The sequence below is a fragment of the Tinamus guttatus genome, unplaced genomic scaffold (assembly GCF_059628265.1).
Source record: "Tinamus guttatus ecotype Peru unplaced genomic scaffold, ASM5962826v1 Tinamus_guttatus_pri_ptg000451l, whole genome shotgun sequence".
In the NCBI taxonomy this organism is placed as follows: domain Eukaryota; kingdom Metazoa; phylum Chordata; class Aves; order Tinamiformes; family Tinamidae; genus Tinamus; species Tinamus guttatus.
Genome location: NW_028288985.1, coordinates 848,378 through 874,507, shown reverse-complemented (window position 1 = coordinate 874,507; position 26,130 = coordinate 848,378). Strand labels below are relative to the sequence as shown.

Sequence of the window (26,130 nt, the reverse complement as noted above, 5' to 3'; positions counted from 1 at the left end):
CAATCAGATAATACAGAAAATTACCCCTAGTGATACAGGTGGCACCAGATGCAGTATCTGGCAGTCGCCATTGTGACAAGTGCCAGCGTGCAATAACCGCAAGTGACGAAGAACTCGGGTCACTTCTTGGTGAAACAGCAACACTGGAAGAGCTTTTTGGAAGAGCCCAGCAGCGCTGGGCAGAGCAGGGATGCATTCCAGCACAGAGACACCTCTTTGCAAAAATACCACCTTACACAGGATACCCAGGACACCAGACTAATACGCCACTTGCTTTACCGAGGAAGCACCTATAGTGTGAATCCAGCATCTTTCTTTCATTTACCTCCTTCACTTTTACGTTCCTGGCATGTCAGTTTCTCACGTACAGATATGATGCCACATGAGATTAATGCTGTGTTTTATCTTATTGACAAATGAGCACAGGAATTGGAATCTTTTCGACCACACTGAATATTGAAAAGCTTATGAGAACATTCATTCATATTTTTAAAGTTTGTTTGGACTGACATTTTGCTGTATTTTCCATTCACATTTTTCTCAACAGACACACAGTTGTGGAAGCGGTTTTAAGTGAATAATGAAGAACAACAAATGTATGCAATACCCAGAAAAACTCTCACAGCTAATTGAAAAATTTCCAGGATGGTATTTGCTGTCAATTATTCATGCAGCTTTAGGTCTTTGAATGTTTCTTTCTATCCAAAGAAACCTCACCTGGTAGAGAGCTCTTATCCACAGGAAGAAAATTTGCTGGACTGATTCAACAACAGTAGGGTTTCTAATCCACTTTCCATTCTGAAGCCACTTGCTTATTTTTGCATGATCTCATTGGCTTTTGATTGTTAAAATTTAAGAACTCCAACTCAAAGCAAATGAACTTCAACCAGGCAGAAACCAGTTCCACATGGAATGGGGATAGAGAGCCCATGGCATGGGTGAAGATAGAATGACATATTGCTAACTTTGGAAATCCAGGAAATCATCTCCTCAAAACTCAGGAAGATTTACGCCTTTCTAATCCAATCATAATTCACTTCCACAAAATATGGACTGAAATCCACAGAGAATCACTCAAGGAAATTCTTTGAGCAGACATATGGGTAAATTCCTCAGTAAAGGTAAAAGGTTATATATTATCTTGAGACAACTGAATAAAAATAAAAATAACAAAAAAAACAGGGTCTCCAGTACTGTAAGAATGGACATTTTAAATGAACTCAATAGGTGAAAGGAAAAGGAGAAAACATAGACACAACCGTAGATATAAATAGTATTTCTGGCAATCACGTGCTAGCTAATAGGTTAAATTTACTAGAGTCAAAGGGGTTATCATGGGAATAAGCTTGGCTCAGAAGACCATAAGAAGAGACAGGAGGTCAACGCATAATTTGAAACTATGCTAAGAGAAGCCAATCTCCGAATTGCAGGAAACCCTGTAATAGTGAGGGTCCTGCCTTACGCCCTGTGGCTACTCCAAAATCCTGCTACCATCAGTGGGAAGCAGGATCAGCCTGATATCTTCCTTTTTTGCACGCTGAGATTCCTCTAAACAGAAGCCATTGGCTTTTCAGGTTCAAGCAAAAGCTCAGTGGAAACCGAAGGAAAAAGAACACCTTTGTTATTGCCAAGCCTTGAGATAAATCCAATTTCTTTTCTTTCCCTGAAACTAAAGGGAAGTTGACTTGACAGGTACATCTTGAAGTGCTATTCTCTCTATTGTGTTAAGAATATATTTTTAAAGTGCACCATGAAATTCAATTATCTTTGAATGCTCCTGCCAAGCGACTCGAAGTGGGGCATGAATGGATACGCCTCTGAGCAACTCATTATGTGAGCATAGAAATAGGGACTGAAGCTAAATCCCTCCAAGATTTTCCCTGGAAAATACAAAGTGAAAACAAACAGAAGTGGGAAAAATAGTGTCATCTGAGGCTTCACAGTAGATGCCCTTTCCTGGTGCTCTCCCTGGCCCACACATTAGACATTTTAGAGACGGTCTGGGTAGGGAGGACAGATGTGAGGAAGTGTTGGCCTCCTTGCTGCAGAGTGCATGGCTGGGAGGAATGCTGCCGCACTCCCCAAATTCACCAGGCCGGGAAAGGAGACGAGGATTTACATTCTTCGCTGAAGACTGCACCAGGAGATTGTGAGAGAGTTATGCTGTCACTTGAGAGGCCAGCTTGAAATATATGTGGCCCATAATATTCCATGAGTTATGGCACTCCAGTGCATAGGTACAGACTAGGTTAAGAGGGTGTAATCAGAACCAGAAGTAAGGATGTTCTAGGATGACATGCTGCTTATCAATATCTGAGTAAGTATAAGAATGCTCTCTACGACATATCCTTTTTCCTGAATTAAAATATGCATGTGTGTGTGTGTATATATATATCCCCTATAGTACCATGAAACTGATCTTTTTAGTTCTAATTGTAGCATATTGTATTTAAAATTCTAAAAAGATTCATCGAGGTTTTTAGCTGCTTGGATCTGATGCAATGGTTTGGGATTTTGGATGGGGGGTGAGGGAATGTATGGAAAGAAGTTAGTAAGGAGAGAATCACAAAATTGAAGAGTTTAAAAGGGCCTAGAGCCCTGTAAGTTATGGCAGAAAGGATCCATCATGATAAAACTAGGGAGAAGAAACAGATGTGGAGCACGGCAGTCTCTGAAGACTGGAACAAAGAACGATATGTCAATTTTGCATCCATTTGCTTTCTGTTTTCTTCTTCATGAATACCGTGACTGTGTTTCTTCAAAGATTATTTACCTACTAAGAAAAAGGAAAGATAGTCTACTGATAAGTCAGAGCACTATCTGATTGAGGAGCACCTGATTTTTTCATCTATGTGAGATGCAGATTTCTTCCAGAAGACAGCTGAGGTGATAGAAGTCATATTTATAGAAGCTCAGAAACAAATGGGTCAAAAAGTTTGTGAGAGTATTTTATAATGTTACAGCATTATAAACTATAATAACTATAATAAACATTATTAACTGTGTTAAGGCTTGTAACACAGTTGAATATTCTCTTACTCCAGGAGGCAGATCTTTAAGATCCTTCTTCAGGTCTGGATGACATTCTTATAGCATTTGCAACATACAGGACATTTGATAGTCTCTTTTTACATGTCCATTTCAGAGACCATCCTACCATACCTCAGAACACCATAATTTAATGAACCGAGTGTGAACTGGCACATAAAAATTTTGGAGCCATGCTTTTACATCCCCTGTGTACAGCTGACTGAATGGCTAGTCTCCTGGAATTTGATTCTTGATTTGATCAATGTAACATATTTATGGAAAAGTATTTATGGTCCAGGGCTAGGCTATTTTCTAACTTAAATATGCATACCGTATCTCCTGGGATTCACATCCTGGGTTCTCCCTATTTCCATCTCCCCAGTTGTCAAATGAGGACAACCTGGAGATTAATTCAAGTGGAAGCCTCTGCTGAGCGAGGACCAAACCTAGCTCAGGGGATTGCTTGTCTTTTTGGTTTGTATTTTTCAGAATTTAGAGTCAACCTATACTAATTTTAAATCTGTCAGAAGCTAATGGAGGGAGAGTTTCTGAATATGAGTAGGAATAGGTAGGGCAAATTTCCTGATTTTCTGCCATGAATAGCAGAAGGATAAAACCTTCTCTCAAGTGAAACAGTTAAGAAATTCATGCTCTGTCCTAATCTGAAACAGCATTGCCTAAAGGTCCCAAATGCATAGCTGAAAATATGCAACAATCTTTGGTGCATTAAGAGTTGTAGATTATTTACATGCTTGGCGAGGCAGTTTAAGATCATTGTTTTCTGTTAAGAAGTTCTCGAGTGATTATTGAAAAATATGTTAAATGTAAAACTTTTAAGTATTTTCTATTAGGAAAAAAAATCTTTCAAGATAGGCAGATGCAAACAGATAATGATTGCCATATGTCAAAAGGATTTCATGGCTAACAAATAGACTTAAACAATGCCTTTCTAAATTCCCATAAAACCAAGTTTTTAGCTTTTTTTTTTTTTAATAAATTCTGGAGGTTTTCTGCCAAGAAAGGTTTTATCAGTGGAAAATAACAATTCTTGACCTTCCTATATCTCACAGAATATTTATCTTCCTAAAGCGATCTCTGCTTATAACATTACCAACAGAGCTAAAGGATATTAATTAAATACCCCTTATTGAATCCATACTTATATGAATTCAAATGCATTACACTAACATCAGGTTTTAAGCTGAACTCAAAATAATCTTTGTTCACCACCTCTCCGGAGGATAGATTTCCTGGGAGTTCCTGCATTGTCTGGGCTTGGACTCTGAGAGACTGAAGAACAAAAAGCAGGAAGAACGTCTGCTTTAAAACAAAATGTCTTTCTGAAAACCACAAAGATCTGACAATGGGAAATCGCCGTTCTCCATTACAGTCTTTATCATCAGGTTTTATATCCTGCTTTTTAAAGTCTGCTAGAGATAATGAAATTACAAATTAATTACGGCTCTGTTTTGTTTTTGATGCTTGGAAACTAACAATATAAGCATATTTTTTTACCCAAAATATTTCACTCACATCTGTAGACATGAAACAGATGTACCTACATGGCCTCATTAACTACAACTGATAATAAAATATTGACAGGAACTTGGGATTCTATCTTAACTATTGTACATATCGCATTCATGTCTCAGAGGCAGTATTAGAAGATTCAGGAGTGCAGCTGGCTGCTTACAAATTAATTCTGCTTTTTTTTTTTTTCACAAACAATATGGGTAAACGAAAAATAATCTGTCATTTTCCAGTTAAACCCAACAGACCAGTGCCAAAATACTAACAAAGAACTGAAACAAAACAACGCTCTATTTCCTGTCTCAGGAGCCGTCTGCACATTTGCCTGTTTGCCAAAAGCATTCTTGATTAGTTCAGCTATCCCAACTAGTCTCAACTAGCTATTCTCTATTAAACTTTTAGCACTCTTCATAGGACATTTAAATAGTTCTTTCAAGACACTTCTTGCTGTGAACTGAAATCTGATCTTCCCTTTCTCCTTGAAGCGGAATAGCCAGCATGTTAAAGCTGCAAACTAAATCCTAACATAGTCAAACAAACCCAGCATTAACCACTTGAACTTCTGGTGTTAAGGTTCAAATTCGACTCAGACTTGTCAAGTGTAAACCTTATTTTCAGGGCTGCTTTAAACATATATAAGTGCAGTTCAAGACCACATCTGGAACAAAAAGCCAGCTTTAGAGCTTGGCCCTGCTAGCTGTCAACTCCTTATAACCCTTTGATAAAGGAATTCAGTAACAGATAACCAGAACTCTGCACTGCTCAAACGAGCTGGAGCTCAACTCTTCAACACAAATCCTGGATTCTGCAGCACTCAGGCATGATGAACGGGATATTCGGGCCCATGTCCAACAATGGCTTCCAATTAATAAGGCAAATATTGCCAAACTGAATACAGTAGCATTGAGCCACTTATCCTGATATCACTTTTTTTTTTTCTTTTAAACATACTCTTTTGTCAATTTGGAGATGAAATGGCTACAAATCTGCACAGTCAAGGCTCCCATATGCTGCCAGCAACTGTTAGCAGCAAAGTGAGCTTTTGACTTGGAGAGGTGTTAGAGGATAGCTTGGCATACCTGGTTATTTCTGCCAAAATGCTGAGTAATAAAAATCACTTACCACTGCTGAAATGGAAATTGCCTTCTTAAGGTTTCAGCATCTCATCATTTGAATGGCTGGATTTCACACCTCTACTGGTTACTCTCATGTAAGGCCACCTACAGACTCAGGAGAAAACCATTTAATACTTCAGCTCACATCCTCTAATTATTTTTCCTACTTACCTAATGGCACCTTTTTCAAATTAAACAATTAAAGGAAGTTTTATTAATTATGTATTTAGCGTATACATATGTGGGAATGTAATGCCTTCACAGTGAAAGAGCATGTCTTCTTTTCACTTCGGTTTGATCTTATTCAGCAAGAGAAGTCTGAAATTCTTAAAACTGATCATTAATCTGCCCTATGGCATTTAACAGATATCGTGTAAGGTATAATTTTTGGCTTTAACCCATTACATAGATTTTGCTAATACCGCCTGGTTATTCAAGGATAAAACGACTTTGTTTTGCTGTCTTTAACTTGGATCTTACTCAACTATAATGCAAAAATGCCTCTTGTTCTAACTGTGACCCAATGAAACTTGATGGAAAAATCAACATGTTCTTCAAAGATTAACAGTGTGCTTTTAAATTCTTCAAAGTGTCTATTAGGAAGAACCATGGAATTTTAAAACAATTTAGACTACAATTACAAAATAAAAAATAACATTTACTTAGTTGACCACAGTTAATATTGGAAGAAGGAAAAAAAAAAAAAAAGAAAGCCCAAAAGAGATGGAAACATATCCTCCCACTCAGAGCACCATGAGAACACAACATTGCTTTGTACATCCAAGCTGCAACACCAGCCCCAGAAGTATCACTGGGAAGAAATGGAGCACCAGCTTTTGAAGTGAGGTAAATCCTCCCAAGGAACTAAAGTAAGAATATTAGCATACTAGCAGAAATACTCTCTGAACCTAATTACCAAAGCTTAAAAAGGAGAGAGAAGGAAACTGTCCTCAGGCCATATTGCAATTGAGACTCTAGTGAGATCCTTGGAAGATGCTATATATGGGAAGTATCTCTATCTCTTTTAGACTATACATGTGACCTAGGCCTGTCAGAGAAAGGACATTATCATACAACTGGTAAATAGCAAGTCAGATGCTTGAAAACTTCAGAACCATGTGCAAGAACTTGGACCAAACAGGGGGAGAGGGGAAAAAAAAAAAAAAAAGTACTAATGGAAGTATCTTGAAAAGTTCAGGGAATAGAATAACCAAGTAGAAAAATTAAGTAAGAGTCCTTCCACAGAACAGCTTCCAAATGTGAATACATATTTATATTAAAGAAGCGTGAGTGGGCACTTGCGAGGCATGGAAAAAGCTGAGATCTAAAAGCCTGTGGGGGCCCGACAGGGCTCAGCAGGCAAGTGGAAACAACTGGACCGCTCTAGGCTCAAACGTGCCGAGCTCCTGCCTGGCCTCCAAAGCCAGGGGGCTCGATGGGCCCGTGCCGTGCTCCGCGGCCCTCGCTAACAGGCCAGCACTGAGGTAGCCTCTTGAAGCTGTTTACACAAGGAAACCATCACTGCTGCTTTTAATATCTCCTTGCCCGAGGCAATCACCTGCTTGGCCCAGCACGTATGCTGCAGAATAGGCCCTGGCAGCAAAATACGGTGGGGCAGGCGGTCCTGGTGCCGCAGAAACGATGAGAGGAGAAAGAGCAGCTGCAGAAACCTGCCCGGGGCTCTCCGGCTTACAGGGCTTTAAAAGAGTGTTTGCAGCCCTGATGGTTACGGGCAGACGCTTTCCCACACAAAGCCATTAGAAAATGGTGCGTCCGTGTCTGGTCCTGAGCCCTGAAACAGCTTTTTCTGTATCAAGATTAAAGGAAAACTAGGCAGCTGGGGTTAATAAGCTGCAAATCAATGCCATTACCAGTGAGAGGAAAAGAGAAAAAAGAGCCCAAGTGCTGCAGAAACAGAAACTTTCAGCTCTGCCTCTTGCTCTGTGGAAAAGTACTGTGCAGTTGTCACAGTTCTGCTTGGATTTGGCCTTGGATTTAGGGAGATAAAAAATATGGATAATGTCTGAACTGCTTGCTTATTAAAAATGCATATAGCTCTTATACATGCAGCTGCATATATGCACATGCACACGTGTGTCTTTCTGTTGACTAGCTGGAGCTTTGGATAAGATCTTGCATGATATTTTTAGGATTTGAGAGGAGGCACAGCCAGGATTAGTAGGGATATGAAATTTAATTCCACCCTCTATGACCTGCTCCAGTGTTTGTCATGACAGTACAGACCCTCTTCCCTGTCTCGTCCCACTTTCTCAGGATTTCAGAGCTCATGGCTACAGATTATTCAATTTAACAGTAGTCAGGAACATTCCCGTGCACTTTCCTGAGGTCAGTTTTTCTCGGGCCTTTTTGGACAGCTCTTGGCATGTGCTTTCAGCCTGTGTCAGTTACCTCTGTCCCAGGAAACCCACAGTTACAGCTCGGGTGTTAGGACCGAGGCAATCTGTGTGCAGCAACTCTGCTTCCCTAGCAAGTCCATTTGCTTCAATGCCAGAAATGTTTCCAGATACTCTTAATTTACTCATATAGACGCAGCCAATTAGTTCATAGAATTAGAGATCTCACATCATTATCACCAGCTGAATGTTGAGATGTTTCATGCACTCGTGATTGATGGATAGAGGTCAGAAGCAGCAGCCACCTAATGAACCTGCTCAGCTGGACATGAGGACCGGCACAGGCAAGAATCCAGGTTTTTCAAGACAAGGCAACATCTCAGTTTCTCCTAAACCGACAGTTTACAAAACACAAATCCTACATCACATCAAAAAACAAGTCCAAAAGGAATGCAAGATTATAAAGGAGTCCTCTTAAGCAAAGGAGTAACAACTCAGACGAAACATGCATCTACACTTAGCAACCTCTTATTTCAGTTATAGTTTTACACACTAATTTCTATACACAACACATTCTGCCTTTGTAACTTCATCTTAACATGTGAAAAGGGACTGTCTCATTTTTCTGAGCAATATTAACTTATATTCTCATTTTAATTTCTTTAACATTATTCATTTCTTTAACAGTATTAATTTAGACTGCCATATTTTAATTTTTCCTTTTACTCCCTTGCTCTTTTCTAATTACAGAACTGCTTCTTTGGAAAATTAACAGTGAGTTATTATTAGCCATGTTCATTTGGATTCAGTAGAAAATAATTTTCTCTTTTAATATATTTCTTTTCTTTGTAAGAGCAATAATGATTTATACATCAGACAGGATAGGTGTATTTCTATGCATAGATTTTCACTGCTGCTAATGAGGAAGATTTTTCTTTTTCTTTTTCAATAAGGAAAAATCACCTGGACTGTGATGGTTTATGCATATTTCACACTTAAGTCCTACCGAGAAGGAACAAGCTTCTGAGATACAGGAGCATTAGGAAGCTGACAGGTTGTAGAACAGTGTATTCTGGAAACTCAAAAAAAAATCAGAACCCAAAATATTTTATTCATAAAATATTGAGAGTTATTTTTGATAGAATGATGGAGGGTAAGGGGGAATTGCACTCAGAGAAAACCACAGCTGCAGACTATCAGCAAAGGCTGCAGAAGTGTAGAAAACCCGTATAGGCTCCATAAGTGTAGAAAATGCCATGATTTCTCAATTACCTTAGTAAGCAGAGCATGTCGCTAGGACGACAGATTGACTCAGCATCAGCTGGAAAATTACTCCCCTAGTGAGTGACTGTGAGACCAAAGAGGAAGGACAGGGAAGTCTGCGAGGAAACACTCTCAAAAAGAGGTGAGAAAAAATTGTGAGTACAAAGCCCTGTGCGGTTTCAGAGCCAGAGGAAGTAGCACTGGATCCAAACCCATTTTAATGGGTTCTACTAACGTAGAAATTTTATTTTGCTAGTCTTCCACTTATGAGCTGGATGTCTTGCTTTAGACAAATCCCTCCTCTCAGTGGTTTTAGCTTCCTCTTCTTGCCTAGGATATGCAGGAAATTTGTTCAGTGTTTATCTAATGCTAAAGAACCATTTTTCCCAGTTAGAAATATTCATTTATTCCCACAGGTAGGAAACTCTAATTCTTACAAAAACTCCAAAGATCTATCACAAGATTATCTTATTTCAAAGAGTCCTCAGCAAACACATCCACAATAAGGACACTACTAGTAACTGCAAGAATGAAGCCATTCTACTAAGGGAATATTAGTGGATAATTCCCTTTCTGTTTAGGGTTCTAGGAAAAAAATGTTATTTTCTTCATTTTCTTCTTCTCCTTTCACAGGGGAACGTAAGGAGTAGCATTAAGGACGCTGGCACTAACCCGGGGCTCTGCAGGACGCAATGGGACTCACGGCGAGTTTGGCCGCTCCCCACGCGGCAGGTCCAGCTTTCCCTGCTCTCCCACTGCCTCCCGAGGAGCCCTGACACACGGGCTGCAGGGCACAACACCAACACAGCTCCATCATCCCTTTATATCGGGTATTCGGTGGGTCTTCCCATGCATTGTAAAAGATGAAAAGTATTTAATTTGGCTATCTACACCCAAATCAACCAACTCAATCCAGGGCTTGCCCAAGTAAGGGAAAAGCCTTTAATGTGGTTTTGGCTCACTTTCTAAATATGGTTTGAATGCTTTCTGGCTATTTCCAGAAACAAAAACTTCACTATAAATCACCAGTGCATATTATCTGTTCAGCTTCATAACAGTGTATGTGTTTCCTTAATATAATTGTTAATAAAATCTACTCTGCCTTATTATAAAAGCTAGCTCTGAATTTTATCCTCGGAATCTTTTAGAAATAGGCTAGGAGCATAAATCATCATCTTTCACTTATTTTATTCCCTTCACGTTATTAATTAATGGAACAAATACATTGCCATACTTAGAATACACAGTCAAACTGTGATTTTAATATACTTTATTGAAAAAAAGTACACAGTTTTAAATTATTTTCAATGGGGCAAAGCAATGGTCACCTCTGTCTACCTACCAAGTCCTTGTCTTATGAATCATGACCACCAAATGCCAAATTAACATCTGCATGACTTGCAAAGTAAAAAGATAAATCTTTTTTTTCAACATGTCTTTAAGAATTTACATCACCAACAGTTTAAAATCATGAAATGCTGATGCTCTGACTATATTTCATGTCCTTAATGTTGCACCATTTCCCAGGTCACAGTTTATCCATGTATTAGCATGCCAATTTTACACATCAGTCAACGTCACCTTGAGAAAATTGTCAAAAACAGAGGAAGAAGAACAAGAGGACGTTTAGCACTAAGGCCTAGGACACCACCACATTCTCTTGCATTTTCCTAAAGACAAAAACAAAGGAAATTAAAAACACACCATTACTCTTAATTATGATATACAAGAATGTTTATTATGATATACAAGAATGTTTATCAAAGCACACAGGCAGGAGAAGATTCATACCAAGAACAAAACCCATAAAATAAAGACAGAAAGTAATACACATCCACATCTTCATTTCAGCAAATTTAGATTGCAAATTTAAAGTAAACAGGATCAATGAGCATTACACAGTCACCTCCTCCCCATATTTAGGTCTTATTCTCCACTTTGGAGAATAAGTTGTCCTATGGACAACTATCTTGTCTGCAGCAAGGAAATAAATATTAGTTTCCCAGTTCCTTGATATGTTAAATCGGCCTCATCCTATGAGTCACACCTCATCTGTGAGGTCTCTTTCTGCTCTGTCACTTCAATTTTGACAAATGGATCTTTTCCAGTGGGGAAAAAAAAAAAAAGTCTTACAACACAAAGTTCCTTTAATAAGGAATCTTGTGGCCAGTGGCAGAGCTAGAGCAAGCTCTCCAATGCTCCTGGCTGCCAGTCTGTGCTCACATCCTACCACATTCTCTATATGACAAAAAACCTTCTGCAAAGCCAAAAGACAAAACACTGCCTACAGGAGTATTAGAAAAGATCTACAGCACTTACAAGGTCACTTGCTCACCTTACTACTTTGATCTAAGTGCACAGAATATTTCCTGATTTCATATCACAGAAGACAGCTTTCGCTTTCCTAAACTTGTTTTAGTAACCCAGCTCCTAGTATCCAAAAGCAAAAGGAAAACCAAGGTAGATAGAAACTTACTTCAGGATGAAATCCATGACATGATTCTGGGCGTCTTCTAATCTTCTGCGATTTTAAGCGTTCGCATTTAAGGGATTCATTATGTACAAGGTAGTTAAGGAGATATTTCCTAAGCATTACATTTAAATGTCCTGAGTTCACTGAGTACTTTGAAATGAAGATAAAGAGTTATCTTCCAGCATCTTCCTTTTCCCACTCCTTCAAAAAACCCAAGGTGTTGTGCATTGTCAACACACAGAAAGGAAGGTAATTCTAGTGCTTATGTCCTGGTGATCTTTACTTTAGACCCTCTCATTTGCAGTTACACTGCTAACCTGGCCTTCCAATAAGAAGTCTGCAGTCAAAACACTCCTGGCAACTTCTGATAAATTCTAATTCATATAAGGAAATAAATCCTGAAATACCATACAGCACAGAAAAAGAAGTGCTGCAACTAAAATTGCAATATGTACTTTACCATATACTATGTTTTAACCTTTTTTGAAAGCAGGATTGTGAAACACTTTGAAAGCTCCAATTCAGTCCTAAATTTAAAGCATGTTTATACTGTAGGAAGTTCCAACTTTAGGAGATCCATTTTGAAAATGGATTTACATAGGGCCAAAACTGAGAGATTTCACTATCTAAAAATAGGCATAGTGACATTACAGTACTTGATGATGCATATAATCGTGTTCACTTTATTTGTATTGGCTGTTCTAGATACCTAAAAATGTAAGTAATTAGGGCTTTCTCATTTGGCTCAATTTTAAATAGCAAAGACATCTGATGATGGACTCTTCTCGAGTCATATGAGGTCAGTTTTTGCACATACAAAATTTGCATCTTAGGTCATATTCTGGCAACTTTGCCTATAAAAGGATATACCTTATTTCTATAGGTGCCATGGTAATTGGTGGAACAGAATCACAGAAGCATTCATTGTCTACTACCACCATGAAGAGATTGCTGCTTGGGATTTGCTGGATAACAAAAGACCTGAAAAATAAAGAGAGAACATTTAATGGAAATATTCAAACATGTCAACATCTGTGTTATATTCAAAAACCTCACTGCCTCTATATGTCATACTATATATCTACAACTTGCAGAAGGAGAGGGTCTTGAGCACTGCTTTCTCAGTTCATAAGATGCTGGTGTCCACGTCGAGATGCACATGATACTGAAAAGTACCCGGGTATAGCTGCATACTGCTGATATGCTAAAGCTTTTCACCTGGAGCGTGCGCACGAGTGAATATACGTATTTTTTTATTTCAATACTGAAACTGTGCTCCATAATGAATGCCCAACTACGTAATTATGAGCTGGAATTTTTCAGTAAACATGAAACAGATCTGAAAAATCTCTTTTCTGAAAAATCTGATCTGAAGGTTCCTTCACAGCCAGATACTGCTAGCTCATGGTCCCCAACTTTTGCCTCTAAATCACATTTACCCTGGATCTTGTATGAAACAACATGAACTCCTGGAAGAGATCTCTGCTTTCATCTGGCCTCCTGAGAGCTATTACATCACCGAGCCAACAAAACAGAGATTAAGCCTCAAAATCCTCCTAAGTGAGAAGATTTATTTTAGAATAATGACGATTATATGGTACTAATATGATGATAACTCTGCACCACATTTAAATTAAGACAAAGTAGGCAACTCAGAAGGATATGAAGGAATAAAGACAGATGTTGCACATAAGAAGGACAGCACCCAATGGGAGACCAGGGAAAGACCCCACAGGCAAAGCCCAATGAACCTCACTATTTCAATGGACTCGAGGCTTAAGCACACGCCAGAGGGAGAAAGTGGAGCGAGAGTAGGCCCTGCTTAGCCCTTTCTCCAAAATTCAGGGCACATTAGAGACAAAGGCTTTATGGCTCAGACACAGTCCTTATTTTAGGACTTTATGTCAGAATTTACACATATTGATAAAATATCTACAATAGAGAATATCACAGACATCTGACACTTCTAGGAAAGAGGTTCTTTTATCCACGTAGCACATGGAAGCGTACAGATTGCTAAGTGAGAATTTGAGCACCAATAAAATGTGGAGAGAAACATATTTTCCCTCAGACATCTTTTTTTAAAATACATATTGTTTTAGTAAAATAACTCCCCATTTTTTTCCAAAAATCACAGAAGATGAAATACTGGAAGGGGTGTAGAATATTTGAACACAGCTTATGAAAAAACATAATTGGAAAACCCGCTGTAAAATGTTGCCAATGGAAAGATTAAACACTTTTCAGTATTTTTAAACTTACTGAACCTCCATTAAAATTACACTTAGAGTGATCTGCAATATGTTAGCTTTATGTTTATACATGAAATATACATTTACAGCATAATGTAAAAGGCTGAACTTTATAAATGTACCTACAAACAGCTGGAGCATGTAGCAAGACTGACATCATTGTAATGGAGCATCTGTGGCTTTGCGGATTTGTGTGTGGGAGAAATGGGGCCAATAAAAGGAAAGGAGGGAAATTCTTTAACACAGAATAACACCAAAATTGTACAGCATGAAATACCGCCCCCCCAAAAAAATTATGACTAAAAGATCTAACCCCAAAGGACAGAAAAAAAATATTTAATTTTATTCTTAGAAATTGGCACAACTTGGATTTTATACATTCTAAAAAATATTTTTATCATATTTTTAAAACTAGCTCAGAAAGGGACCTGAAAGACAAAAAGTGTTGACATAATTACTGGTTGCTAAATGATTTATGCTCTTTTTTGGGGAGCAGGCAGTAAGCACTCTTCTCCTATGGCTGAAGTCTGCCTGACCCAAAGTCCTTTCATGCTAGTTCCTTTTGTGGCTCCCAGTGAACATTGAAACCTGTGAGAAAGCGTGTGCCAGATAAGCAGGCTTAAAGGCAATTTTTCACGAAAAGTGGGCCCACTGGCCATGGTATTCCTGTTTTTTAATCCACTTCTCTGGTATGGCATACAATCTCTGCAGTGCGGGATATTGCTTTCCCAAAGAAGGAAGAAAGAAAAAGATTTGGGTGCTATGATTTGTCCCAACTGAAAGAAGAAAGTGCTTTAAGTCAGAATGAAGTTTTCACTAAAGAACTATGATGCTGAGCAGATACCTGCCTGGCTTCCTTGACTATATGAATAAGGTGCTCTAAAAAATATTGCTAGACCCTGATAATTTGGGGTATTCTCTGTGTTCCTGGATTTATGGAAATTATGAACTAAAGGAATTGCAAGAAGAAACACAATCAGTTAAAAGTTTTAAAAAACCCCTTTCTAGGTTTGTAATTATATTATAGACATTATATTATTATAGGCAATTATATTATAGCCATCTGCCAATTACACTGGTTCAATTTACCAAAAAGTGAATATACAATCTATATAAATCTATACTCTACAGTCTATCAACTCTAGATGCTTCTGAGGTCCCTAACCTTGTGGCAATTGGCATAAGACATATGACTGTCATTTAAAGGGCCATAAAACAATAAGCCTTTTGAGGACTGACATGCCATCATCAAGTGAGGGCAAAGGACTGAGGACAGAGTTTTTTGGGAAAAAATACGTCCAGTTTAGTTTTTATTTTCTCATAGTTGAATGTGCACAAGCCAATCATTCTTCCTTCAGCTGCTGTAATTTAAGATCATTTCATAGACATGAGGTATTTTGACCCTTTTCCATGAGCCATTAGGCCTCACAGTTGCTCTGTGACTAGCTGGGTGTTTGCACGGCCCTGCCTCTGTGCCCAGGCAGGATAAAGCAGCACCGCTGAGCTACAGTGCTTCTGCTGGCATGAAATACAGTTTCCAAGGCAATGTGCACGGGCATCTTTCACAATCATTTTGTGGGTACGTTCATATCAGCAGGTCTCAGCTACTGAATGTTCACGGAAGAAAAAAGGAGCATAAACACAGTCAGAACAATCAGACAATCAGAAACAGTCTTTTAAATACTGAAATATTCAACCAAAATGCTCCATTGCATGTGTCAAGACTTAAACTGCAAGGCAGAAAAACAAAACAAAACAAAAAAGCTGAACAGCTTCCATGGCTGCACTGGGAAATAAAAAATGTTGCTCACAAAGTAACAAAAATGCTCTTGTCTTTTAAGTATGCTCCCCTGAGAGCCAATAAAGTTTATAGTAAAATAATCATTTCTGAACTACCTGAGGGCTTTGGCTGTCATTTGTGTCCTGGCAATATGGGAACATCAGAGACAGTGTAAGGGCTTTCATTGAAATCTATTAGCAGTTAAACAGTCAAAAGAAAGCCTATGTTTAATCATGCATGTTTAATATTTATGAAGAACGTTTCAAATTTAAAGGGTAAAACTCTTTTTAAGTAAGTCAGGTACTGTAAATCTTTTGATTTGAACCTTCTCCATTACAGCACTATCATCACCACCATTTCACAGTGATAGCCCAGAGAGCACCTTGCATACTTCTCCATATACAAGGCATAATAAACTGCTGTGGTTCCTGCTATATTGAAGCCACATTGAGTCAATAAGAACCTTATTAATAATTTCTGCTCCACCTTTCATCCATTCCTCAGCTGGTTTGGTTTATTTAAAGTGCAGGTCCAAAGGCTCAGACGAGATGTGAGCACAAGCTGCCCCTTCACTTGGCTTTCAAAGAGAAGATGAGGAAGGAAGAAATTTAACACTTGAAGGGGAGAGAGAGAATAAAAAAATCTAGTTATGTCAAACATTTTTGTTAATCAAGAGAAAAATCAGAATAGAGAGGAAACCTGTAAGAAAATCTGCGCTTTGAGGCACAGCATTTACCTCTTTCTCTCTTCGCTATTTCGGCTTCAACCCATCTTAAAATATTTGCACGAATTCCATACAATTACGTTTGAAATAAACAGCTTCATGTCTTATATGAATATAGTAAAAAAAAACTGTAAATATTTAGTAAAATATTTCTTGAAATTTAACTTTTCACTGTGGAATGAGACAAATTTATCGGACAACTTAAATATCACACAATTCTGTAAGTCCCTTATTTTCATCAGTGCTTAATGAAGGTTGGTGCTTTGCTAGATAATGGAGTCACAAGGGGCAAAATCAGGATATGTCAGGTTCAGTGTGGGGTCTCTGAAATGCTGCTGGCTTCAGTATTTATTTCCTACCATAGCTGAGATTACAAAGCCAAAGCAATTCAATTCCAAGCATGCAAGGGATGTATCCTATCCAGCTAAACCAACTCACCCTTTAAGCTCTTTACTCTCCAGTGTTTAAATACAACATCTCTGATCAGAGAAAATCAATATTACTGTTAAGCAACTTACTCTTTGTATCTCCAGAGACAACCTATATCTTTGTCTCTTGGTACTAATTTTGGACAGGACGCAGACTGCACACCTCGGACTATTGCAACCAGGGCTCCCAAATGGCATCACTTGTTGGGCACCTCCACAAGACAACTTTCCTTTCCCTGGCTTGGGACCAGGCTGCCCCTTGCTGCTATCCAGCAACCTCTTCCCCTTGCCTGGCAGAACAGCAGGGTGATTTTTGGTGTGTCTGTGTGATTCTGTGTGATTTTTGGAGGACTTGAGTATGGCGCCAGCATTAAAACCAGCTCAACTTATTTTAAAACACTGCTGAGCACTTCTAGTTAAAAATCAATTCCTGTTTTGTGACATAAATACTGCACTCTCGTGCATTGTTTTAAACCACACACTTTCAGGGGTAAGGATTACTGATCTATATGGAGTATTTTACAAGCAACTGATACTTTTTTCAATTTTACAGAAATATGCTTCCATTATATTCGTGCTAATAATGGCAGATGCTAAATGCTAACAGTGGGGTATGTGGTCACAATGAACACATGGCTTCTATGGGCTTTTAATCCTATAAACTTCTAAATGACTGTTCAGATTCATATTTAATTTCACATTTGTGAGCTTTAACAGCCTGATTTAAGGAAAAAATACACGTATTCCTTTTTTTTTTTTTTTTCTCTAATGGCTGTAGGAACTCTTTTACACTGTTACTGCTACACTGCTTACACTATTACTATGACTATGAGACTTGGACTTAAAGTATTAGCATAATATCCCACTGTGGTGTTAGCATAAGGTCTTTGCTGCACATATACAATCATATCAATCATTATTTTTAGGAGACAATAAAAGTCATGTTAGCTACTGGCTGTTTTGCCCACACAGATAAATCCTACTGGTAAAAGCAGCAGTACTACCATTGAAATAGCATTATTTACAAAGCAAGAAAGAATTTCATTGTGATTATTTGGAACTCAAAAAACTAAGGGCAATATTTTCAAATTGGCAATATAATTTAAAATCCAAAGAGTTCAAAAATACCCTGAATTTTAATGGTAATGAACACAGATAACCCTCAGGGAGAGCTTTGACTTTTGGGCATCTATGTAAATTTAGTAGTTTCCTTCCAGACCCTTCACTGTGTCTTCTGAGTGCAAACCTGAATTAAACAAGTTTGGACGTTTTGGGTTAAGATTAATCATTACTATGGGATTACACTTCACATCTCTCAGTTTTGATCCTGAAAGGAAAAAAAAAGAAACCTACCAGCACCAGGACACGATAAATGGAAAATGTTGTGCCCTGTGCACTCAAATATGTTTTACTTACATAACTATTGGTTGCAAATGTTCAACCCTAGTCATTTGGAACAAACTTCATCCACGCAGCTGAAGCGCAGATATCTGCTGTGCTGTTCCCCAACTCCTGTCACACGCTTCCCAGGCTGCTGGCTACATTTTCAAACCTCATTTCTCTCACTTATCATATTTTTTTAATGAATGAATGAGATGTTTATATCACAGTCTAAATTGGACTACTTTTTTTTTCATTTTTTTAAAATTTTTTTTAAACAAACGGGCATAGAGAATGGAACATCTCTAATGCAATCTGTAAAAATAACACACGTGCCAATAACAACATTTTTGGGAGCTGGAGCAGTTAAAGCCCGTGCAGAAAGCAGCTGGTGGGTCTCTCCTGTAAAGGGGACAGATAAGCCCTCGCCCCAGGCCTGCAGCCGGCCCCACACGGTGCTAGCAGGACTTCCCTGCCAGGTGCAGCCTCCACAGCACAGGCACCGCTCTGGTATGGAGAGACCTGCTCCAAGCAGAGGGTGGAAGGAAGGACTTGAATGAGCGGCTTCCAAGGCACTGCTCCCAGGCCTGATACCCGGGAGAGGGCCACAGCAGTATCACCCACTGCTTTGCTTCACACAGGAAACCCCACAAGTGCCTTGACTCTTTCCTTATCTACCAGAGAAGACGTTCCCTCAATAAAACATTGCTTGGATTTACCACCTGCATATGAGAAATGTTACATGATGTCTAAAACCTCCAAATACACAGAATTAGCAAAGAAAAAAAGTACTTTGTGTACTGAGGAATTAACCCGCCTTCCTAAGCCTCACGCTCTCATCAGCCACCCTTATGAGGATAGAAGCTGATGGGGAGTTCGGGACCACTAGGATTATACTGGACTGCAAAAGTTTTACAAGGAACCAGGCTCAGCAACGCCACAGATTTTAAATATCAGACAAGGTTCATACTCCAAACCAAGCCTGGGCTCGTGGAACTGGGTGTCCATAAGCAAAGGGCATGTCTGATCACATTACAGACTGCTTTGTAACAGAAGGTGACAGATGAAGCATAGTTGGCACAAATCAGAGATCTTCGTACAGAAAATTATCTTTCAGGTATAAACAATAACCTGCCAAAATGGCATGAGTGTAATTTGCCAGTGTATTTATACTAGACAGCAACTTAGACTGCAATATAAAGATTAGAAAGGTACAAAGATGGTGCTTCTTTGGTTTAGTTAAGTCTTGACAAATCTGTACCTGTTTTTAATAATCCTAATCAATATAACTATGCCAACAAAGCTACGATACAATGATAAAATGCAGACTTGATTAGGAGATTCACATCAAAAATACAATGAATGCTAGAAATAAAATGCTCATTTGATGTGTCCACTGTGTGCTTTGCAAGGATGTTATTAATTATTTGTGTAAATACAAATTTCATCAATGCTTGAGAAGACAGCTGAAATAATGCTGCACATCACCATCTCCATAGCTAGTCAAAATTCGAAGTAATATATACATTGCATCTGCCTGTCACTCAAATTTCTTAAGATTGATATTGCTTTTCCAAGTTAAATTATATCCACTATCAAACATTCAAATCCTTTATAAACAGAAGTGCTAAATGTGTGGATGCAAAAATCCCATTTGCATTGTTTTTCTTCAAACAGACAACACGTTAACACAGATATATTATAAACTGAAATGAATTTCCCTGAACTAACAATTCTTCACATGTGTGCCTGGCTTTAAAAATTCACTGCTGTGTTTTCCAATTTTAATAAGTTTTCCTATTCCAAGACATCTTTGATATGTATATTACTACTCAGCTGAATATATCATGACATTCATACAACATTTTAAATCTGCTGTCATTACAAAGCATCCTTTCACTTTGTCACCTACTATCTATCATTTGGTTAATATTTATTGCTGCCTGTTTAAAATGTAATATTATGTTAACTTTTAAGTTGTGATATATTTACATTTTTCTAGCAATTCTGAGCTGAACTGAGCACAATGAATGGGTGGAAATCACCTTCCCATGCTCAGTTTCTCTATTTACATTTCTTAAGCAGTCCAACTCTAGGCTATTTGGAAGACATAAAGACGGAAGTGGGGATATTAAAAAAAGATAGTCCAATGCACAGTTTTGACAGGAAAAAAAGGGTGTGAAAGCTATGAAAACATTAATAGACTGGGTTGCCAGGAAGCCAGACACACAAATTTCCAAGGCTTTTGGCCTTCTAGTACTTACAGGTGCACTGCATGGTCAGTGCAGTGAGGTCTTCTAATGAAAGGGCTGCAAACAGAAACCACTGCACATTGCCTCATCTTTCTCATAGAATGCTTAAGGTTTGAAGGGACCTCTAGAGGTCATCTAGTCCAACCCCCTGCACACTCTGCAGGGGTCACTAGAGCACGTGGCACAGGGCTGCGTCCAAGCGGGTTTTGAAGATCTCCAGAGAAGGAGACTCCACAACCTCTGTGGGCAGCCTGTTCCAGTGCTCTGTCACCCTCACTGTTAAGAAATTTTTCCTTAAGTTCCTGTGGAACTTGTGATGCTTCAGTTTCTGGCTGTTTCCTCTAGTTCTGTCGGTGGCCACAGAACTCTTCCTTCTACAGCATCCCCTGCCTCTGCCTTCCACAGCACCCCCCTTTATTATTTGACATACAGAATACAAAAGCAAAAAGGCTGACTTCCCAAATGTCTTCTGCACAAAGTTTTCTTCAGATTTAATTAGGACAAAGTAAACGCAGACTTTGTTGCAGCAGAAACCTAAGTCCAATTTAAGTCTGCTCTGAGGGTGCTGTAGAGCGATTCCAAGCATCTTTTCCTTTCAGATCACAGTTTGCTACCTCCAGCCTATCTAACCAGATAGTCTTTCCCTCCTGCCCCCAACCAGTGCCCTGTTACATACATGCAGAGTCTGAGTTCAGAGGAATAAGAAACTCTCTACTTTAGATAAAATTATTTCTTCAGAGGCAGCCAAACAAAGACACTCACTTCAGGACTAAAAAAGTTAAAAAAAAAAAAAAAAAAAAAAAAAAAAAAAAACTTAGACATGGGCTCTGCAAATACATTTAGTAATATATATGGTATTAAGCCTCTAAGGTATAGGGTAACAGAGCATACATGATTTACACCAAGTTAAATGCAGTTTTCTTAATATTATTTTATTTTCCACCAAGACAAGCTCATTACAATGTTTTTCATGTCCCTGTCTAGGCAAATAATATAAGAGATGGGGCTCATTCCATGTTGTAATTTGTAGCCTTCAGGGTACTACTGGTGACTAAACACATTCCAGTGAGCCTTCTTTCCCGTACTTGAAAAAAGCAAAGGCCATCCTCCTTGCCATTAAAAATGCCTTTTGAAAAAGATTACTATGGTCATAATTTTTTAAAATTTTAATATACTTGTCATTCTTTTATCTATAGTGATTCTTTGATTTTTTATGACCCTTGCAATGTCAAGGAAATAGAGGAAGAGAATCTAAATTATGATATACAGATTTGCATGGCTTTGTCAACTAAGGAAACAAACTTCAGAGAGATGCACGTAGGGGATAAAAAGATGTCTCGCCAAGGTTTACAAGTCTTTTGGCAAGTTTTGACATAATTGGAAACGAAGAATAATAAGGGAAAATTATTTTCAATGGAAGGTGGTATTCTTTGTAAGTAGCTTCAATGTTTCTGAACTTTACAGAATTCTTTTGCTAATAAAACAAACGAAAAACACACTTGAAAACTGTCCAGAGGATTGTAAAACTAATGACTGGTGGGAGACCTGCCTGGTAACCTATGTATATGTTGCCCTATTATTTCATACATCTGTGTTCCTAAACAAAAATAGCAAATTACCATGTTTCATTCAAAATATAACTTTATCTAAGGGTAGAGATAAAATTATGCATACAGTGACTTTACACTGCAGCTGCATAAAATCTCTATAATCACTGCTTCCTTTGGCATACAGAGCAAGTTACTGGAGTGTACAATTGGAGAAACTGGGGTAGCACGTTGTATAGGAATTTACAATAGCATAAAGACCTTTAACAAATGGTTCTAGCAGTTAGATCATATACTTTGATACTTTTTAAGTGGAAAGTATAAGAGGAGAATAATTTGGGGATTTTATAGAGTTTTTGGTTTTGGCTACACTATGTGTCTACCAATTTTGCTGCTGCTCCTAACACAAGCACTCGCTAATGCTTGTAAGTGCTCTGCAAGTCCAGAAGATTTGATTTACAAAAGAAGAGGTGCCAGAAGAATAATGGTAAAGGTGGCTCTGATTCCTTGAAAATTCAACAACTAATTACTGAGCTATGCAAAAAATCTTCCTAGAAGGTGCCACTTGACTCCAGCGCACATCTAAGTGAAGCTCGTGAAGATCATGATCTGCTCAACCTGCCAAGCTCGACAGCGAGCTGTGTGACCAGAGCACACCTGGGGCTCAGCATGGGCACCGGTCAAAACCATTTACACACAGGTATCACACAGAAAGCTGACATGGTTGCTGAAATACCAACTATGTAAAAATACACAGTCTAAACATGGTAAAAGCACAGTAAAATAGACAATTTTTGCTTTTCCTCAGGGTCCTATGAGATAGATACAGTAAAATGAATACAACCCAAAATGTCTTCTAGAAGACTGACTATAATTTATTGCCCAAACTAGCCTAGGAAATCTCCTGGGATATTCTATTATAAATACATAGAGTTCCAAACAGGAAGAAATTGCCCTCGATGCTTTGCTTGTTTTATGTGGTAATCCGATTTGTTTAGAAGTAAACTAACTACAACTGAAAAGGCAAATGATTATTTATTTCATGGGAAATTGAACCGCATACTTATTTACACATTTTAAACATGATCAAGTACAGCATTTTGGCACACTTCTACCGAGCAAAAAATGCAGAAACATTTTAGCAAATGATGATATGTCTCTAGATTAGGTGCTTTTTTAAAACTGTCACCATTTTAATGTCTACACAGATTGCACTATTCCTGACACTAATATACTCAGTCTGAACCTAATTTGCATCACTATTTATCTGTTAATGCCAAATAAGCACATACTGTGGACAAGTCTTAAATTTGCCATTATAAATCCACGTGAAGGGTTCAGTGTCAGCCCAGCCTGTAATTCCAGTGACATTTACCTCTTTTTATTGATACAGAACAGTACATAACATCCAGCCTGTAAGAAAGGAAGAGAAGACATCTGGCTCATAGATGATCTTCCTGGCTAGATCCACTTCTCTCATGGCTGGAAAAGAGTAGTACTTTCTAACACTGCAATAGGCCACACAGATAATACTTTGGACAGTGTTCAATCAACTAACAATTCCTATCCATTTAGCAGGCAATTGTACATGGGAAATACAACAAAGGGAACACTTACATTTCATCTTGCGTAATTAAAACACAGGCATAATTTTATAAGTTTTTTCCCTGATTTAGAATGATTGTAGCTGCATTCGTTCTTGCTTCTGATATTTACTTCCTATAGCTTTCTGGTATTTACATTTTCCTTTATTTTATCTCTTAAGATTGGGCACAAGGAATTAACTGAGAACAAAAGAGTTTCTTCAGATTTTTGCCATTGACCTTACAGACCCGTGAGCGCAGCAGTTAAACAGGAGGGCGCTTTTTGCCTTTCGGGTCACTGGAAGTAAAACCAGACTTTTGATCTCAATTCAAACCCAGTATGTCATCATACATGAACAGCAGAGATTAAAAGGCAGGTTTTAAAGAATTTGACTATGCAGTTGCTGCCCTGTTTGCAAACCCATAGTTTCTACAGTTGCGTGAGCACTATTTAGCTAGTGTGCATTCAAATAATTCCTTGCAACTTTGAAAATTGAAATATTAATTTTATACTTCAAATAATAACCAGATGAATAAGTTTCAGTTCCTACAGAAAAAATGTATATATCCACCTTTATCAGATTACATATTGCCTATCTAAATGTAATTTCCTAAATAAAGTTAAAGAGGTACCAGAAAAAGGAAGGCAACTTTATCTGATATAATATCATAAAACCCATCATTCTTCCTAATTTATAACAACTTTGTGTTTGTATTGATGCTCTTCTTGATTTTTTTAAGCATCAACAATTAAATTTTGCAATGAGAGAGTAGCAGAAAGCAAAAACTTGTAATGTAACTAGTGAGAACTGATGAAGGATTTTGGTTGACACAGTTACTTGCATTAAAATTCAGCTAACACACTGCTGAAATACCTTATAAAATCTGCAATCAGCAATGAGATGCTTATTTATCCAAAGTCTCTAAGTTAATGTCTAATCTAAAACACATCTCCAAGCAGCAGAATGCCTTTAAAACACATAAGCAAGTGCCTTTGGCATTAGTGTCATTCTGACCCAAGAGACACTCAACACTGATAAGAAACTCTTTCTCTTAAGTGATTAACTATTTCCAACACTGAAGCTGTCAGGGAATATTTAACGGTCTATCATCTGAGTTTTCAAAGGCATTTTTTTCTTTTTCTTTTCTCTTTGCTGTAAAAAGGGATAGCTTACTGGAAAATATGAAAGCATTTCATATTTAGAAAAACAGTTTTTCTGTCTTGTTGACAGTGCTTAGAAAATGTGGGTTTACTTGTTTTTGAATCCTGTTTAAATAACAGATTAATTTAATAATCATTGGGATATTGAATGACAAAAAATTATGGGGTGGGGTAGCCAAACCCTAACCCTAATGACATTCTTATGTTAATTCTTATTTTCTTTTAGGCTCCTGCTTTCTTAATAAAACCTATATTTTTGAAAACCATTTTTAAACAGCGCAAGTTATCCCCAAGTAGCATTTAGTAAGAGATAAGTTTACATATACAAAATATATCCTATATGTCTGTATGCACTGAGTGCTTAAAGTCCACTTCGTTTCATAGTGGCCCTTCCATCAACCGAGTAAGTTTTCAGAGACAGCTGATAAGGTAAGTCAGCCAACTATTTATTAAGTAATTAGCATGTAGTCCTTTCTACTGACTGTGATTTATTTGTAAAGATTTGTAAAGCACCCATTAGTAAAAATTATAATTGGAAAGCTTTTTTCGTAGTGTTCATTTTCACAGTTTCCTTTGGATTCAGCACTGAAAAGAGCTGAGTAGGATCAATAACAGCACTTCCAGCCCTGAGCCTTTGACCTTGTTGATTATGACCATGACTTTGTTGTAGCTGTGCACCAAAATGTCTTATCTAATATTTTATGGTTTATATTAGCATCAGCTATCATTTTTACTACTACCATTAGACTGCTTTTTAATCTCCCTTTTCAGACATGGGCTCTACAGTGCCCAGCAACGTATGATAGGCAGACAGTGACTTGAATGAGTAACTTGTATCACAACATTTTTTTTTGCCACAGTACAGTATTTGTACCATTTGTGTTGCAAACATATTCACAGTGTAGTGACTGTTCAAGAGTGTCCTTGAAAAGAAATGATAAGGTTGGCGTATTAGAGTGAATACACAGCTAAATACTTACAAATACCTTTTTCCATTTGCAATCTAGACTTACCCTCATCTATCATAAACAGATTTGTTTATAGCATGTTCCAACAAACATCAGAGGGCGTCAAAAATAACCTTACTAACGCAAAAGGATTGCGTGGAGCCCACAGCACGCACCAGGCAATGTTTAGCCATTAACCATTGAAAGCAGCACCAGTTAAAGACTCTCACTGCATATGTGGTTGAACCCTAGTTTTGAGTGATTGAGACCATCATTCTTAAATTACAAGTATTAAGCAATACACTTGCTT

The 26,130-nt window shown here is 38.0% G+C and overlaps 1 protein-coding gene across 1 annotated transcript in view; it reads right to left on the bottom strand.

Annotated features, from left to right (window-relative positions):
* Nucleotides 1-10,545: 10,545 nt before the first annotated feature.
* Nucleotides 10,546-26,130, bottom strand: part of CACNA2D3 (calcium voltage-gated channel auxiliary subunit alpha2delta 3) — a 390,523-nt gene continuing 374,938 nt past the window's right edge. The window contains exons 36-38 of the mRNA XM_088532049.1: nt 12,634-12,746; nt 11,769-11,851; nt 10,546-10,962 (exon numbers count right to left, since the gene is read on the bottom strand). Coding sequence (XP_088388175.1) covers nt 10,870-10,962; nt 11,769-11,851; nt 12,634-12,746 — 289 coding nt within the window. The 3' untranslated portion in view covers nt 10,546-10,869. The remainder of the gene's footprint in view (nt 10,963-11,768; nt 11,852-12,633; nt 12,747-26,130) is intronic.